Source organism: Hippocampus guttulatus, chromosome 20 (assembly GCF_054856545.1).
Source record: "Hippocampus guttulatus isolate MCC_2025c chromosome 20, RoL_Hgut_1.0, whole genome shotgun sequence".
NCBI classification, from domain to species: Eukaryota; Metazoa; Chordata; class Actinopteri; order Syngnathiformes; family Syngnathidae; genus Hippocampus; species Hippocampus guttulatus.
Window position 1 is genome coordinate 3887819 of NC_141280.1, and position 17386 is coordinate 3905204.

The window sequence follows — 17386 nt, forward strand, 5'->3', positions numbered from 1 at the left end:
AAGGGCAACACTGAAGGCCCAGATTCGAAATGCGCACCTCGTCACTCTGTGTAAATGTCAAACTACAAGCGTTGCCTTTGGAACTTTGACCCCTGCATCGAAAATGAAAACAATTTTAAAAGCCTATGCATAAGATAAGATAAGCCTATAGGGAAAGTTGATGTGTCACGGCGTGCATAGATACAAATATGCTCTATGTATTGTTTGTATCGAAGCTGCAGGAGGTGTGAGTGAAGAACGCGTTAACTAAATGTATCCCTTCTTACGCTTTTGTCTTTTTGATCACAAGTCTGAGTGATTCCGACCAGCAATAATTTATTCCCCGCTAATCATAAAACACTTGAAGGACATCAAGTCAGGATGATGGATGATGAACGCACCCCCTGCCCCCATCATATAATCTGTGCACGTGGACGCGCACAGGGGCTGTTATCAGTCAGGTGAGCAGCAGCAGAAGAAAAGACCAGCTGACAGTGAAGCATGATCAGCTGACGATCACATTTAAAAGTAAGACATGTCTGAACACTCCCGATGACGACTGAACGGAATGGTGATGGAGTTACAGATTAAAATTTGATTATGGAACGTTCAAAGAAGGTCAAATCAAGTTGACCGTAAAGGTGGTTGTGTCATGGATGTTTTTGTGACCGACAGGGGGCACTGTGGGGCCCCTCCTGCAGCTGCACACCTGTTGGCCGTTGTGTCATTGGTTTGCTGTTGAAATGACTCCCCGCCCGACCACTCAGTGGTTTTGGATTTAGTTTGCTCTGTGTTTTATGAACACGTTTTGTGAAGTCCACCCTGCCCCTCCCTCCTAACTGCTTTTTGGAGTCCTTCACACCATCACGCTCGTGACAGGTAGAGTGTTTTAGGTTCATCCAAAAAGCCGAGTATGCATTTATGCATTTGAGCTTTAACCAAGTTAAGTGTGCTCTAGTTTCAAACGAAAACCAAATTCATGTATGAAATGTAAACCAAGTCGTGTTAACACACTGCAGCGTGAAGTGCTGCGTAGCATTTTCTGACCATTTACGCTTGTGAGCTTTGTGAGTATTGAGCTGTGAGTGAATGGCAGAGGCCTCAGTCCACAGTGCTTATGGGGCTTTTCTATTCAAAAGGGGAAACTGGACAAAGGCCAATGAAAAGTGGATGTCAGCACATCTGTGTTTTCTTTTTTTTTCTCCTGTGCTCATGTGATTAGCCAGCACTTCCTTCCGTATCAGCCTTGCCGTTTTCAAATGAAACATGCGAATCTCATTGTGAAACTTAGTGGCGGTGAGGATTTGAGCAAGGTGGCAGTTTGATGATTTAACAAGACAGATAAGGTGAAGTTTGTGGCTGTTGACACACTTAAAACTCCAATCCAGTTGATTTTAGGCTACAAGGCGGAGAATTGAATGATTGTCAGTGGGTTGGCATCCAGCCAATTGGGATTGGTGCCAGCTTCTAGCAATTTTAAATAAGATCAGGAGTTTTGAAAATGGATGGAAGAAGGCATCTAAAAACTATTTTGTGATGAATCTCTTGAGTCCACCTTTTCCCTGACCGTGGTGCCTGAGTAAAGAATGTATGATTTGGAGGATTTCTATTTGTTCAGCAGGCGGGGCAGAATTCTGCTTATTTGAGTGAGTTTGTACTGTTTGTTTTCACAGTCGAAGGTTGACAACACACCCGAGGACACTCTCTTTTCTCGGTTTGATTCCACACAAGCTACCTAATTGTAAAAATAAAGAATGATCATTAGAACTGAATCAACTACTTCTCCTTTAATGACAAAGATGGGGAAACCGCACTCTAGTGGAAAGTTTACGTAGTCGCACAATGGAGTTTCTTGTTTACATTTGTGGGACGTCTCCTGTCTGCCCTAAAACGTTTATTTAGTTGCGACCTAGGAGTGCTGAAGTAAGTCGTTTCAGTCAGGGGAGCATCCTTATTCTGTCATAATGTTGATGAACAAGTGTGCCCATAGCCCTTATACCAGGCATGTCCAGCTCCGGGCCTGGAGGGCCACTGTCCTGCCTGTTTTCCAGCTCTCCCAGCTGCAACACACCTGATTCAGATGATCAGCTCATCAACCAGCTCTGAAGCAGCATTAGAACGTTCCTGATTATTTGAATCAAGTGTGTTGCTCTTGGCAGAGCTGGAAAACGGGCAGGACAGCGGCCCTTGAGGACCGACTTTGGACACCCCTGCCTTATACTGTATCTGGGATCATTCAGTCAGGATGTGATTGGTCGACTGCTGCTTTGTCGATCAAGTAGAAACTATTAGTAGTTTTCTGATTTCTTTTATTCCTGAATGCCAGCACAAGGTGTGCTGCACCCGAATCCGGTTGATTGAGGGTAAAAAGCAAACTACAATGATGGAACGTTTACTTGCGTAGTTTATCTGCTGTGCGGGTGAGCTGGTCGCGTTGAATGACAAGGTTGGTGAAACACCGCTCTCTAGTGGAAGATTTGGGTAAGCGCACAGTAAAATCTCGTTCAGTACTAAGTCGTTTGATGGGAGGAAAAATGGATTTGTAAAAAGGCCTCCTCTCACAAAACATCCCTTCTTGTTGCCTAGCACTTTCTGCACTCTGTTTTTAAAGATGTCTTTTTATTTTTATGATTCTAATAATACATATTCTCTGACCTTGATACGCAGCTTGGATCAGTCAGCGCCTCTAATAATGAATGCCAGTATAAGTGCGTCCCTTAGAAGTGTTAATTGAAGGAAGGCCAAGTGGAGCACATTGTGGCCGGTTGAGGGAATCACCTTAAAGGATTAGGGAAGGCTCATGTCGGGTTTCCTGGGAGCAGTTTACTTTCCCATCTGTTCCCTCCAAGTTGAGGAGACATAGTGTTGTTTGGGAATGACTGCAGGCAGAATTCACCCTTTGGTTAGACTTTTTATATGGTTATTTTACCGTAGGTATAATTTCGCTCTTCTATGGACAAAAATCAAAAACCGAGCAACCTACCTCCCTTCTGATTTGAAGTTAGAATGTTGTAGTTTCAAGTATGTGTGTGGTGGGTTGGGGGGGGGGGGGCTGTTAGTAGCACAAGTAATGCGCATGCACAACGGTTTCAAAAATAGTCTGTTTTTAATTCTCACCCCCCTACCCCAATTCCATTGAGACTACTGCAAATTGTGGTGTGATTCAACAGAGTTCACAGTTCGTACCGCAGTGTTGAGTGTGCGCTTACACCACCCACACCAAACTAAAGATGCGATGTTACTGCATCGCCGAGCAATCTCGTAACGCGGGCCTCTACGGGTCAGAGAAAGACATTATCCGCAGGAGGCTCATTGGCACACGCACGACCTCGTCCACATGTTTGATCAAGCGCTACAACATCCTTTTGAATTGGACTCCCTCTTTGAAATCGCTTTGTCCCCTTTATCTGCCTCTTCATCGCTCCCCTCTCAGCTGATGGAGGTTGTTGTGGACAAATAGGCTTAGGCCAGTTACTATAGCAACAGAGAATTTCAGGGGGCGGGGGGGAAATCAAGGGAAATAAGCACTTCATCATCAGGGGCCTCAATTTCCCGCTGGAGATGCGGGAGCCCCCGACCTAGTGCAACAAGTGAAGGCAAGCCAACGGAGGCTCCAGGGAGAAAGAGGAGGAAGACGAGGAGAAGGAGAAGGAGGAGGAGGAGGAGGAGGGATATACAGAGATGAAGATAATGGAGAGAGTGGATCCATAACGTACCTGCTACGCTTTTCACAACATCGGACTGAGGCTTTCGCTCACAATGTTTATTTTTATTTTTTAATTGTGGTTTGAGGAGGTCATCTTAAAAAAAAAAAAAAAAAAAAACTTTCCACAGAAATCAAGAGGTAAGAAACAGTTCCCTTTTTTAATTGATGAAATTAATTCAGCACACAGATAATTTAACCACTTAAAAATACATTTGACGCGATTCTGAAGATTTAAATTGCTCAAAGGGCTGCCTTCCATCTATATGTCATGTGATTGTGGGAATAACAGTCAAATATTCCTCGGTTGAATCTGGATCATTCACTCATATCTATATGTGTCCTTCTTGTGAAATGGAAAAAAAAACACCCCCACATAATATCGATTGTATAAATAGAATTGAGTAAACCAAACACATTTTATGTGGAATGTTTTGGAGTTGGATTTATCGTGTGAACGGATTAACTCCAGATTAAAGAGAGGACGGTTACAAAACAAGGTGGTCACCTTGCGCGTGTGTGTGCGTGTGTATATGTGTGTGTGTGTGAGCGCGTGTTCTAAGTTGCTAGGTTTGTCATATTTTGGTTACCACAATAATTCCCTTTAGTCCATTATTTTATTTATTTATTTTGCTTTGATTTAAGAGCAAAAAATGGATGCTACTGCTGTATTGTGGCAGTGACCTCGGATTACTTCACAGTAGTAGCATGATGGATAGTGAACAAATCTTTAAAAAAAAAAAAAAAGACTCAAGATGCAACTTTCAGTTGGTTTACTGTCAAACTAAACAAACTATGAGAATTACATGATTTGTATGTAATTTTGCCATTATTGCCATCTTAATGCTAACACATACTGAGAAACGTCACAGATTATGTAATGAATAGCATCTAGGCATACAATATAACAATACACGCATATAATCTTTATCCTCTACTAAGAATGACTACCGTAATATTACTGAATCACGTACAGTAGTTGCAGTGAAACTCTTTGTTCATCTTCTGCCTGGTGGCCATGTCATGCTTTTGAATTCATCACGACGCACAGAGTTCGGGGATCCGGTTGAGGAGGACCCGCGCCATGGCCTCCTGGTTCAGCTGGAACGAGCCTCACCGGCGCATCCCACGCAGGGAGCCGGCCGACGTGGTCGCAGACACATTGATGGTGGAGCTGAGCTGGCAGCTGAAAGAGGCGGAGAGGCAGCAGAGAGAGAGGGAAAGCGAGTACCGACGCCTCAAGACCGGGGTGGACTACAGCTGGTTGGCCAGTGTGCCGCGCTCGTCCTACAACATCAGCACCGGGGAGAGGCTGGGCTTGGAGGACCTCTGCTCCAAGGTGCCGCCGTCTTGCTGTGGACTGGTCATACTCAAGTTAGTATCAAATATATAAGATGCTGGTGGACTCTTCCTGGTAATTCTGTCTCTAGACCAACTACGTAAACTGCTTCCGATTAGTGAGGACATTTCTGATGGAAAAGACTGGTTGGAGCACAACTAAGCAATGTCTACCATCTAGTGGTGAATACTGATATTACAATTCAAAACAACAATTGGAGAAACGGGTTCATGATTCACCTCCTTATTTTCCCATGGGGAACTTGTGTGTTTTTGCACACCCTGAATTTGTTTGCGCATCTGTTCCCACGTTGTAGAGGTCTCAGGAGCCTCGTTAGTGCTCGCGCTAGCAAGGTGCTAAAAATTAAATGGCATCTGACGCAAAATGACAGTTCTCTCCTCTTGGTTGTGCACAGGTTCCGTGAAACGATTCGAGCTAGCGAGCCAGAGGTGCACGAAGTGTCGGGCCTCTTCCGTTCGGTCCTCCTGGAGGCTGTGGAGCAACTGAAGGAGGAGCAGGAGGCCCAGCGGCTCGCCCGCCAGTGGAGCAATAAACGCGCCAAGAGCATGTCCCTGGTGAACTTCAGGTCCCGCATCAAGATCAACCCATTTGGGAGCGCAGCAGGCCTCATCTCGGGCGAGGGCGGCCGTTTGAGTGACTTGAAGACGGTGTCGGAAGATGTGGAAAGAGGGAGCGAGAGGGAGGAGAGGGTGTGGAGCATGCCGAGCATGCCGGACTTCAGATACAAAGGAACAAGCAGCAGTAAACTTATCTAAAGGTACAATGAAGGACCAAGAAGTGGAGATGGCAGATTTGAGTCATCTGACTTGACTCGAGTCAGACTTAAGTGATCAGTTTTTAGTGGGGAATCTGACTTGACTTGAATTTTTTTTCGACCCCCACAAAACACAATGAGCACACTCGCGCAGAAGCTGCTATCAGCTGCAGCTCACGCAAGACGGCCACACGCAAACTCAACGATGTCACGTGCCAAGCCATCAAGCCCCACCTCCTAAAGGCACATGCATGTATCTAACACACGCACACACAGGAGAGTATTTTCTATGCCATGTGATGTTTATTTATTTTTTAGTTTCTATGCATGTCACCTTCAGATAAATATTTTAGGCTTGCAATTGATATCCTACATTTTATTACAATAAACACCTGGTAAGAAATCCACTCATTCCTTCACATTTTTGTAATTCGCCAACTCGATGTCAGCAGACACTTTTGTCAAGTTCTGATCCCAAATATTGTTAATAAAAAAACAAAATGTGAACCCTCGTTCCAAACAAACTCGGATTGCCTGAGTTTTTCATAATTTGCACGTCGTTGCTCTGTATTCTTTATGTTTAAGCAGGAAATAATCCCCCCCCCCCCGCCTCCATCACCTGAGGATAACTCACCCTTCGCACTCTTTCACAGCGCACAATGACCATGCGTGGTGCTCCTCCATACAAGGTCAGCCGACTAAAAGCTTTGCGTCTGTACCTTCTCTTTACAAGCGCAGGTCTACACCAAGTCAGAGCGAATATAAAATACGACAGGAGAAAGCGATAAAACATTTGATTGCTTTATTGTGACACACAGCTCCATGAATGCGGTGAACGGGTTTGAAAACGACAAGGGGGGGGTATTTTGTTTGACAAATTTATTGACAGGACGCGTCGGGGGGGGGGGGGATGCCGACGTAACTGAGGGGTTTCAAGGATGTGACGGTCACAATAAAAACGGTTGTATTCATACAGACGAATGACGACGGTCAAATGGAGCCTAAGTAAAAAGTAGCGATAGCCGAATAAACTGTTATTGACATACCGTAGACAGCCAATAGCCACTTTATTTGGCACACCTGCACTGGAAACAACAACAAAAAAAAAATAATTAAAATGAATATTCTCTGACAGTGCGAATTAAAATTGAGTATTTTTTAATCATTGCAGAGCAGATAGCGGATTCCAATGACATTGTGCAGGTGCACCTGAAGTTCATAACGGCCATATCAGCGGCAAACATGTCCCATGAGCCCGCTCGCCAACTTGGTCTAAATTCAGTCATAGCACCACCTCGCTGTGCTGCGTGTTGTCCCCTTCAAGCGGGGGTACACACATACCAATAGTTGGCACTACATTTAGATTGTTTACCCTTTTACAAAGTCAACACAAATTCTCGCTTTATTTTTTTTGCTTTAGTTGGATTGCAGTGCGTGTTTGCACAATTCATTCACCACAATAAAACTGAAATTGAGAAGAGTTTGCAACAAAAATTTAGTTGCAAGTTAAGCTAACAGTTAGCCTCGCTTCTTCTGCTACATTTTTCTTCATCTGCATGGAGGCGCCTCATTCAGGTCAGTCTTGGTACTACGACTGAAATTTAATTCTAACATAAGCTCACAGCCTAGCTTCTTCTATTACTTCTACATCGCTTTCAACTCCTTCATCTGCACTGTGGTGTCTCTTACAGGTCAGTCTTGGTACTACGGCAGACATTTGATTTAAAGCTTGAGTTGTTTTTTTTTCCCCCTCTCATCTAAATAATCGGTTCAGATGTTAAACATCGGTATGTGTGTACCCCGCTTGAAGGTGTGCCGCACCCTGGTTTGACATAAACCTTTTATTTACATTTCTTCCCCTGGACAGCTTGCTTGTAGTTTCCTGAGGTCGGCTGCTGTGCCCACTCGGGGAATCACAAGGTAGAGTTCAAGAACTCCAGAAGTTCGGCTCGATTTTTGTCTCGCTGTGGTAGAAATAGATTCAACGTGATCGAAGAGCAAAGAGCAAAACGTAATAAACCGTCTGTTGAAGGGGTGGACATACCTGTTTGTCCTTTTTTGACTTCTTGACTTTCATCTTGATTTTCTTCCCTGAAATCATGCTGTACTTCCTGCCTTTCTTCTTTTCCTTCAAGTACTGAGGACAAGAACGAGCGATGAGATCTGATACCAGGTGCCCGTTTCCTTCAAGACGGAAGTAAACTACGCAGGAAGGCGAGGGGCATTCCAATTGGAGTGAGATTTGGATGCACACGTCCAACTGTTTAATGTTTCGGTACGTTTTGCACGTCTCGTATAACGCAATCTATTTTTGATGATTTTTTTAACTCTCTCACAACACAGTCAAAACAATGTGGATGAACAACCTTGGATATCTGAACAGGTCCGGAGTTTTCTTCCCTGCTTTTGGCTTTCTTTTCCTTTTTATGTTTATGCCTCTTCTCTTTCTTCCCCTTCTGCTGCACATGAAAAATGACAAGTTTTGCAACAGTTACTTGACAATTCATAAACAACCACCACAAGAGAGACAAATACCTTTTTGGGTTTGTCACTTTTGCTTTTCTTTGATTGCTTTCTGGAGTCTGGAAAGAAATCGGCGACCGCGTTTAGCGAGAGAACGATCAAATCAAAGTTTGCGAATAAAACTCACCGCTGCTTCTGGAGCTACTCCGGCTGCTGGATGAGTGTGACGAACCCGGTGAAGAAGAGGACGAAGCTGAGGATGAACCCGATGATGAACTGGAGGAAGACGAGGAAGAGGAAGATCTACTTCGGCTGCGTTTACGCTTCTTTTTTTCTCTACCTGCGTAAAGAGAATATTGGAGTCAACTTGCTCTGGTAGGCGGACAGCCAAATATTCCTACTCAGTTGAGATCAGGACTGGATGCCCACTGGTAACAAACAATCCATCCATCCATTTTCCGAACCGCTTGATCCTCACTAGGGTCGCGGGGGGGTGCTGGAGCCTATCCCAGCCAGCTCCGGGCAGTAGGCGGGGGACACCCTGAATCAGTTGCCAGCCAATCGCAGGGCACACAGAGACGAACAACCATCCACGCCCACACTCACACCTAGGGACAATTTAGAGCGTCCAATCAGCCTGACATGCATGTTTTTGGAATGTGGGAGGAAACCCACGCAGGCCCGGGGAGAACATGCAAACTCCACACAGGGAGGCCGGAGCTGGAATCGAACCCAGTACCTCTGCACTGTGAAGCCGACGTGCTAACCACTGGACTACCGGGCCGCCCAGGTAACAAACAATCTACACATAAATAAGAGTATGCCGCGTAAACGCACTGCATGTACAGTATAAATCCCAGTAATTCTATTTAAGTCCTGAGTGTATATTTTGTTATAAGATCTTTTTAGAACTCACGTGACACCAATTATAGGTGACAAATGACCTTGTCCATCTAACTTTTACCATACTTGAGGATTCTGATTCCTTCGTAATGACAAATGCATGTGTAACATATCTTATTTTGTTTGTTCATTTGATTGATTGCAGCCTTGCCTCTGCTCTTGTCATCCGCCCTGGAGCTTGAACTGGACACTCTGCACTCCGCTCTTGTTGACTGGAAAGAAAAAGAAGAATATGGATTATTGAGACAAATCTGTCAAATATGGAGAAAAGGACTGTTTGAAAGGTAAGCGAAGAAAGACTTTGAGAGTGATAAATGTGTACATTTTTGTTAAATGTTTTATTCGGCACAATAGGGAAAGAAATTGGATAAGAGCTCACACATCAATCATCCATTGTGTTGTGACAATAATGTAAGCTTTTGACGTGATCGATAAAGTCCTTGAATTTAAATTTCCATTAGACTGAAAGAATGCAAAAAGCAGATCCGTACCCTCATCCCATTCGTCCATTTAAATTGCTTTGTCGTCGTCTTTTATTAAATCACGACACAGAGTAACTCAAGATGCCATATAGTCCTACTCTTATGATTTTTACCAAATGCATAAATGGGACAATGCACAACCTGAATCATAGAAGATATCACATTAGAATATTCTACGGCGTCATCAAATTATGGACTCTTACCAAAATTTAACGGTAACATCTTGCAGCGTTACCGAACCGCCACCCAATTCGATGGAGCTCTCTCAACCGGTATAACCAGGAGATAGCCAGCGGAATCACAAATAAATGAACAAATGATGAAAAGATTGCATGTAGCGGTTCTTCCTGCAGCAAATGATGAGACCCGGACCGTGTCGCTAACCAAATGCAACTCCTCATTTGCATATCTTACGCGCGCAATGCGTTTGACAGAAGCCGGCATTCAGTACTCACCATGGCAACAGTGCAATACGGTTATTATCGAAAACACCTCGACAACGCTACAGCGTATATACGTCTAGATTAATTCGCGGCGATGGTCCGCAGGTTAGCAGTAGCTAACGGCCACAGGAGACATTTTGTATCCCAGAATGCACCGCTGCGAGCTTCCTTCACAACAAGGAAGTGAAGAGAGACGAAAAACAACTTCGTTTTTTATTTAGTTTGTTTATTTTTATTGATACACATTTGTAGGATGCGGATTCATCCTTTCAACTCACGCCCAGGGAAACCAGAACTATTATGTGCCCCCCGATGAATACTAGTTTGACATTGGCGAATGATGCGCTCCACCTCTCGCCCAAAGTTGATCATAATGACGTCACAACACAAACATATTTTTATCATGATGTACAAAACATTTATTATGGCAGCGTTAGTACATTATACAAATACAAGAAGCACAAATTCCAAAAAAAATGGATGCTTGTCATTATTCAAAGTATCACGCAGCTATCCAAAAAAGTTGAATTGATTACTATCTAATGTAGTCAGTTTGATAACACCCACAGCCCTTTTTTTTGTAACGCACATACACACACAAAATCATTTGATTCAAAGAATGATGCATTTCATATGAAAATCTGTAACTTTTGTCCTCTGTCATCATCTGGTAAAATAGAAATTGTGGACTGATTCTTTTTACACTGCAGGGCTACAACCAAACTGACCATGTCAATTCATCAATGTGTGAACTTGTATGTACATAGAAAAATACAATTTATGTCATAAAAATAGTAACAAAATGAGCCACAGTGTACACACACACACACACACACACACACACGTTGGTTCATCACAGGAACAGTGAAGGTCAAAAGGTAAGGGTGATGAGGTCAAGTGGAGCCCTGTTTTGTCCCTGTCTTTCCCCAAAGTGTTACTTGTGAAAAATAACAGTTTGAAAACAAAAAAATACATGTTATTCTAATATGTAAAAATAGTTTTGAAAAAACATGCTAGTAAATTTATTAAAGATAAAAAAAAAAAAGCTAACAGGCATTGCCGTGTTCCAGTGCTGAGTGATAATTCACTTGTGAACGGTTGATTATTTCAGTGTCAAAAAGTAAAAACAACCCTTAAGGTTAATCTTGATCAAATATGCTTTCATGAGGGATGGGCATTTGACTGTACTTTCTGAATTTTCAAAACGTATTTTAAACTTCTCTATTTTAATACTCTGTGAATATCAATTGACATTTGTTTAATTATGCCGTTTTATCCACGGAGCGCTACTTGTTTTTTTTTGTTTGTTTTTAATGTCTCAACTCAAACCAAACTGCATTTAAGAGCATTGTGGAACAATACGATTCCTCTTTGCACTTTTTTTTTCTATATTTTTAAACATCTGCTTTGTTCTTTGAGTGATCTGCGTGAGCCAAGCTCTCCTCATTCTCCTCTTCTTCCGCAGGGACCTGGAAAATAATCATAAAAAGAAGATGAATGGTCCTGAATTTCGCGTTCAATCACATGAAATATTTACTCTCTGCCATCATCTCTGAAGTATAGTAGCATTTCTTACCTCCCAGTAAATAGAGTCATCGAAGCAGTTCTGGTCAGGAGGTTGCCCCCAAATAGGCAACTTCATTATTAAACCTGAGAAATCGGGGAAACACATTTTCGGTCACCCTGGGTCTTGGTCTTTGACTTGATGAGTCAGAATTGGAAAAGGCCCTTTTACACGAATCTCCACCCACCTGTGATAGCCCCACCGACCAAAGCGAACCCAAGGGACGAAGCCAAGGCAGCAGCTTGCATGTTAGCTTTCCCTCTAAAGGCGAACAGTCAGAATTTTATCAAGCACAACCTAAAGAAAGTGACATTTGGCGCCTTGCATTACTGAACCTTACCCATCCTTTTTTCCCAAAGCCACAGCCACGATACCAGCCAAGCCTCCAAGGATACCCGGCATGCCGTGCAGATTGTGTACACCGCAGGTATCCTGGATGCCCAGATTAGATGCCAAAACAGGCTGCAGAGAGAGAACAGAAAACATTTGAATTTGAACACTAATGTATGTATGCGCTGTGTATTAATCGGTGGTCATTTCCAAACTCACAGTTAGATACTTGAAGCCCAGTGTGGAAATGATGCCCGCCACTAAACCGATCAGCATCGCCCCGAAGGGCCCGATGTTCATGTCGGCGCACGTTCCCACGGCAACGCCACCGGCCAGGGTGGCGTTCTGAATGTGCACCTGTACAGTAAAGATGTGATGACAGAACGGGTAAAACGTACGCTCCACTGAAGTCAAATTCACATTCCAGTGCCACAGAAGTTGATCTTACCATGTCCAATTTTCCTTTGTGCTCCACCAGGCTGGAGATGGCATAGGCCGAGAGGACGCAGGCGGCCAGGGAGAGGTACGTGTTGATCACCGCAGTGAGTTGGGTGAAACCCGGGTCAGCAATGGCCGAGTTAAAACTGGGCCAGAACATCCAGAGGAACACCGTCCCTGTTTAAGGATGCAATCGAAACTCATGGACTTCATCTTATTTCTTCGCAAATTCCAAATGTAAGGGGCGGCAGTAGCTCCTCATTTAAAAGTCCAATTTCGACAGTATGTAAATTATTGGTTTAGGTTGCTAGAATGAGGCCTTTTAGCATACAGCACATCCCTAAGTGTTGAAGCTGCGGGGACATTTGTGTCCCCTAGATGGCGTAAAATAATAAGCAGGCTTTGGAAAGTTGCAGCTCAAACTTGGGAGAAAATGAGTAGAACCTGGCTGCAGAGCGCAGTTCGAGGTGCGTCTGAACGTGGGGTGGACCTCAAGGTTTGACCCCGACTACGAGGAAATCGAAGCACCTTCCACCCCACGTTGAGCCCCGCCTCCAAATGCGCTCTGCGGCCAGGGCTACTCGGAGTGAATTGACAAATGACTTTCAATCGTAGGAACTTGTCTTTTTACCGATCATAGCAAACAGATCAGAGTGGTAAACGGAGCCGTCATTCTCGTGCCCGTTCCTCAGACCAGGTCGGTAAAGTACTCGAGCCACGGCCAAACCGAAATAGGCTCCGTAGGCGTGGATGATCATGGAGGCCCCGATATCGTAAGCCTGGAAAGAGATGAGAATTATTTCATTGCTGCGCAAAGTGGAGTCTCCACAAAGTCGCCCACGAGTCGGCCCCGGATTTTCTCGGCCTTATCTATTTACTCGGGTACAAATCAAAGGAGGATCGTTTTCCTCTGGTGGTTGGTGCTTGTTTGCGTTATATGAGATTGGCCGGCGAACTCACCCCCATGATTTCTGCCACCAGATGCTCGTTGATGGAGAAGATGGTGATCTCGAGAATGGTCATGATGAGCAACTGTACAGGACTGGTTTTACCAAGAACTGCCCCAAAGGAGATCAGGACAGTGGCCGTGCTGAAGTCCGCGTTGATGATTCTACAAGGTGAGAAGACTCGTTGTTAGGAAAACCGATTATTCAAGTCAACTGTATTTCTAGAGCACTTTAAAACCACCACCGCTGTACACAAAAGTGCTGTACATCTACAGGGGTGGATGATAGGATCATAAATGGGACTCTAAAATGGCGCTGGCCTTACTTGAAGATGTCGATCTTAATTTTGCCGTCGTCCAGGTGCCAAATGCCCTGCATGAGGAGGCCCCACTGCAGGCCGAAAGCGGCCAGTAGCAGGTTAATGCCCACGCTGCTGAAGCCGTATCTCTTCAGGAAGGTCATCAAGAAGCCAAAACCGATGAAGATCATAACGTGAACATCCTGGAACACTGGAGGCACACAGGAAGGGAGGCGGGTAAGTACTTGGTCACGCAAGTCCCCGCGCGTAAACGCTCGGCGGCGGTGGCGATATTGGATTAGATGAAACGCTTTCGTCTCTCGTGTTCAATTCAAAAACGGACCTCACGCGATTAATTTCCTGCACACTCATTTGAGCGCTTGAAATAATTCATTGGGCGCCGGTGGGGATCTCAGGAGTCATTTCCTTACACGGGTGCTGTTTTGTCAGCCGTGACTCGTCGGCTTGAAAAAGCAATTCAATCACACTCTCAATGCATTAGAAAACGCTTGCGCTGTTCCGAGCGATTTAGCGGCCTTGTTCGGCTTCTGTGAAGAGCATATGACTCAAATAGGTTTTGTATGGGAGGAGAATGTATTTTTGGCCAAGTGAAGCATCTCTTGTATGTAGGTAGCTTTTTTTTTTTTTAACTCATACTTGAAGACTTTGAAGATTGAAAACAATAATGCTACGCCCATCTCAAGTAAGCAAGGTCATTGTTGATGATGACTGTTCCCTCAAAGAGAGGAAATTGGAACCTTTAGCTTCATGTTGATGAGATCCATCCATGGAAATAACATCAGGCAAGAAAGACAATAGATTTCCTTTTACGATAACCGATCCAATGGCCGCCGTGTCGTCTCATGGGCCGTATGATGATTGTTTTGAAAGGAGACCGTTTTTAAACTACCGTCTGACCTTTTTAAATCTTTTTTTTTTTTTTTTTTTTTTTTTTTTAAAGATAAGCTCTGCTAAATTGACACTAAATATAACAAGTGCATGTTAAATCACTAGGTCGGTGATCATCATAGCTGCCCATCGAATATTACGTTTGCGTTACAACCTAAATGATGCTTTATGAAAAGGAAAAAAACAAACCCTTTTGGGTCACAAAATAGTTTGAGCGGCGCAACTGAATTTGAGGCGCGAGAATTGGGAGGAAGCCACAGTGTCTGGCGTCACGCCCAGACGTTAGGTAACGCTCACCAGTAGAGATGCTCCCGCTTGGCGACGACTATCGAGCAATATGAATGTCGGGAAGGATGCTTGAAATCATTTCACACCTTACAAAGTGTCATTTGTTTTTCCTCATGGGTATTTGTCATGCACAGAAAGTATGACATGGCCGATGGCTGCAAGACTTTGCGCGGTAGCAGCAGACATAACGGGCGGTATAGACGTGGCTTTTATTTTATTTTTTCACGTTTTCCTTCTACTGTATCCGTGCATATAATCTAAATTCACTTAAATGTGGACAACATTCAACAAGGACCACCGATAAGGGAGGCATCGTCTATCTCATCAAAATTTTAACATTTAAAGCAAGAACAATGCGACAAATTCAATAAACTCGTGCAAACGCTTCCCATTTGAAGTGGCAGCTGTTACACTGAGCTTATCTCTGGGTTTCACACCTGCCACGCCCAACTGTGAGCGTGCACCAACTCCGGCGCAAGGCTGCAAATGGAGTGCACATCATCCGTAGAAAAGTTTCAAATAATTTCTCCGGTCGACTGGATAGCGTGCCAGCCTCGCAGTGCAGTGTTCGATTTTGGCTCTGGCCTCCTTGTGTGGAGTTTGCATGCTCTCCCCGGGCCCGCGTGGGATTTCTCCGGGTACTGTGGTTTCCTCCCACATTCCAGCAAACATACATGGCAGGTTAATGGAACACTCTAAATTGTCCCGAGGTGTGAGTGTGAACGCGGACGGTTGCTCATCAATCAATGTGTGCCCTGCGATTGGCTGGACCAAAGGGAGTGCGACCCTGTGACTCCTCTTATTGCACTTATTAGATCTGCACTGCAACAAACAGCCTCTATTTCTGTCGTCCATCACGGAGATGAATAGAGTTCACATTTTTCCAATCAAAAACCGGACTGGATAAGATCCAAAATGTAAAAAAAAAAAAATTGGGAAAAGACAAGCAATAACATTCACTTAAAACCGTCCGCAGAAAAGTCTCGTAACAGTCAACCCAACTTGTATATTCAATATTTTGGCCTTTAAAGGCCCGCAGAAAGACACATAAACCCCCCACTCCCCGAAGTTACGACTTTTCCCCTCTTTCGTCATAGATGCGCCGCATCGGAGCATCCCTCAGCAAACCAGTCGCACTATTTACACTTACTGGGATAGAGCATCATCGGCGGGTCCTGGTGGCTCGTGTCGTTGTCGTGCGCGTCGTGGCCGTGACCTTTACCGTCATCGTAAACCACAAAGACTGCAAACAGGATGATGGTGATAACCTCTAAAGCCAAGGCCACGATGGGGAACTTGAGTCTCATGTTGGTGGCGTACGCAGGCATCCCAAGTCCCACTCGGTTGTCTTTCTGTGGCGCTCTGTGGCGCGGACACACACACACACAGGAACGTGCTCGCACATACACGCACACACACACACGCGCGTGCGCACAATAGGCCTTTGTGACTGACTGACTGAGTGAAGGGAGGGAAGAAAGTGGCGTCGGCTTTTAAACTGATGCGCGATTTCGGCGTGACCAATGACGGAGCAGAGGTCTCGGGCCTCCTGGATGATGAACACCCCCCCCTGTTTCTTGCCACCCCCACCACCCACCCCCATTCATTTGCAGGGATGGGTTTCCTCTCTAGTTGACTGACATGACAGAGCCCAAAAAAAAAAAAACCCAAAACAAAGTGCAGGAATTACACTTAACACCTACATCTTATCCGCTAGCTTTCCAGCGTTTGCATTTATTCATATAGCTCAGTACAATTTTGTGTAGCCATCATAGGCACAAAATACTGCCTGTGTTTCTTTTCTCACTTTTCCATTGCTGACAGCTTTGATTGGGCCCCGAGGTTCTGATGCACAGCTCCCACAGTGGGCCTGGGGGGGGACGGCGGGCCAAAATTAGCCCAAGTGGAGAGGGGGTCTCTCTTTTTGGGGCCTTGGAAACCTTTCATGAATAAGCCGAGCAGTTAATCAATGCCAACAAATGCATTTGTTTGTTTTGGAGCGTTTTTCTGAACGTGTTTGGGGTGTGTGGGGGGGGGGGGGGATGACTTCCACATGTTGAGAGATAACAGAAACACATATTACGCCGTGAATGCACACGTGAATATTTTTCTCTGATATTTGGCACGCAAGCTTGAACGGCAGGATTTGCGCTCGGCTGAGCACGCTCATTCGTCCTTGACCGTGGCAGTTGAGACGCTGCTTGTTTTTCATGCGTTTGATTGGATCTTACTCAATTGACAACAACAACGTAAATGGTCCTCTTTATAAAAATTGCATAAATTAATTCCTGCGACCCTGTTTTGTGGTATACAATGTTGCATTATAATTATTATTTTTTTTAATTGAACCTCAAAAACATGGCGTGATTGGCAAGGATGAAGTGGATGGCCACAGTGGTTGGTCCTCCGTTTGTGTTTTTTTAGAGAGCCCGTCCCACAATGAATGATTTAAAAGCCGTGTCCTTGAATCTCTTTATGCCGCTTACTCTGTGACACAAATTTCCTGTGGCGTTGGTGCAACTATA

General features: G+C 44.5%; 3 protein-coding genes across 6 annotated transcripts; 1 reads left to right on the forward strand and 2 right to left on the reverse strand.

Moving 5' to 3' along the window:
* The first annotated feature begins 1285 nt into the window (after window positions 1-1285).
* On the forward strand, window positions 1286-6320 carry rd3 (retinal degeneration 3, GUCY2D regulator). Of its 3 annotated transcripts, none has more exons than XM_086101124.1 (3): window positions 1286-1325; window positions 4734-5056; window positions 5437-6320. In XM_086101124.1, exons 2-3 carry the CDS (start codon window positions 4767-4769, stop codon window positions 5795-5797), a joined length of 651 nt encoding a protein of 216 aa, XP_085957250.1. In that variant the 5' UTR covers window positions 1286-1325; window positions 4734-4766; the 3' UTR covers window positions 5798-6320. The 3 variants fall into 3 exon arrangements, with proteins under 3 accessions (XP_085957250.1, XP_085957249.1, XP_085957251.1); XM_086101123.1 differs by lacking the exon at window positions 1286-1325 and adding an exon at window positions 2119-3823; XM_086101125.1 differs by lacking the exon at window positions 1286-1325 and adding an exon at window positions 3833-4252.
* Window positions 6321-6660: 340 nt separating this feature from the next.
* On the reverse strand, window positions 6661-10240 carry LOC147187594 (uncharacterized). 2 transcript variants are annotated; one of them, XM_086101165.1, is made up of 7 exons: window positions 10100-10240; window positions 9314-9374; window positions 8447-8599; window positions 8332-8378; window positions 8163-8252; window positions 7841-7933; window positions 6661-7760 (listed from the first exon to the last, which is right to left on the reverse strand). In XM_086101165.1, exons 1-7 carry the CDS (start codon window positions 10100-10102, stop codon window positions 7710-7712), a joined length of 498 nt encoding a protein of 165 aa, XP_085957291.1. In that variant the 5' UTR covers window positions 10103-10240; the 3' UTR covers window positions 6661-7709. The 2 variants fall into 2 exon arrangements, with proteins under 2 accessions (XP_085957291.1, XP_085957290.1); XM_086101164.1 differs by having other exon boundaries at window positions 8163-8255.
* Window positions 10241-10480: 240 nt separating this feature from the next.
* Window positions 10481-16323, reverse strand: rhag (Rh associated glycoprotein). The gene is made up of 10 exons (XM_086100182.1): window positions 16012-16323; window positions 13692-13875; window positions 13380-13530; window positions 13051-13198; window positions 12430-12596; window positions 12201-12338; window positions 11992-12113; window positions 11839-11912; window positions 11664-11737; window positions 10481-11556 (listed from the first exon to the last, which is right to left on the reverse strand). Exons 1-10 carry the CDS (start codon window positions 16187-16189, stop codon window positions 11482-11484), a joined length of 1311 nt encoding a protein of 436 aa, XP_085956308.1. The 5' UTR covers window positions 16190-16323; the 3' UTR covers window positions 10481-11481.
* Between the last annotated feature and the right edge of the window lie 1063 nt (window positions 16324-17386).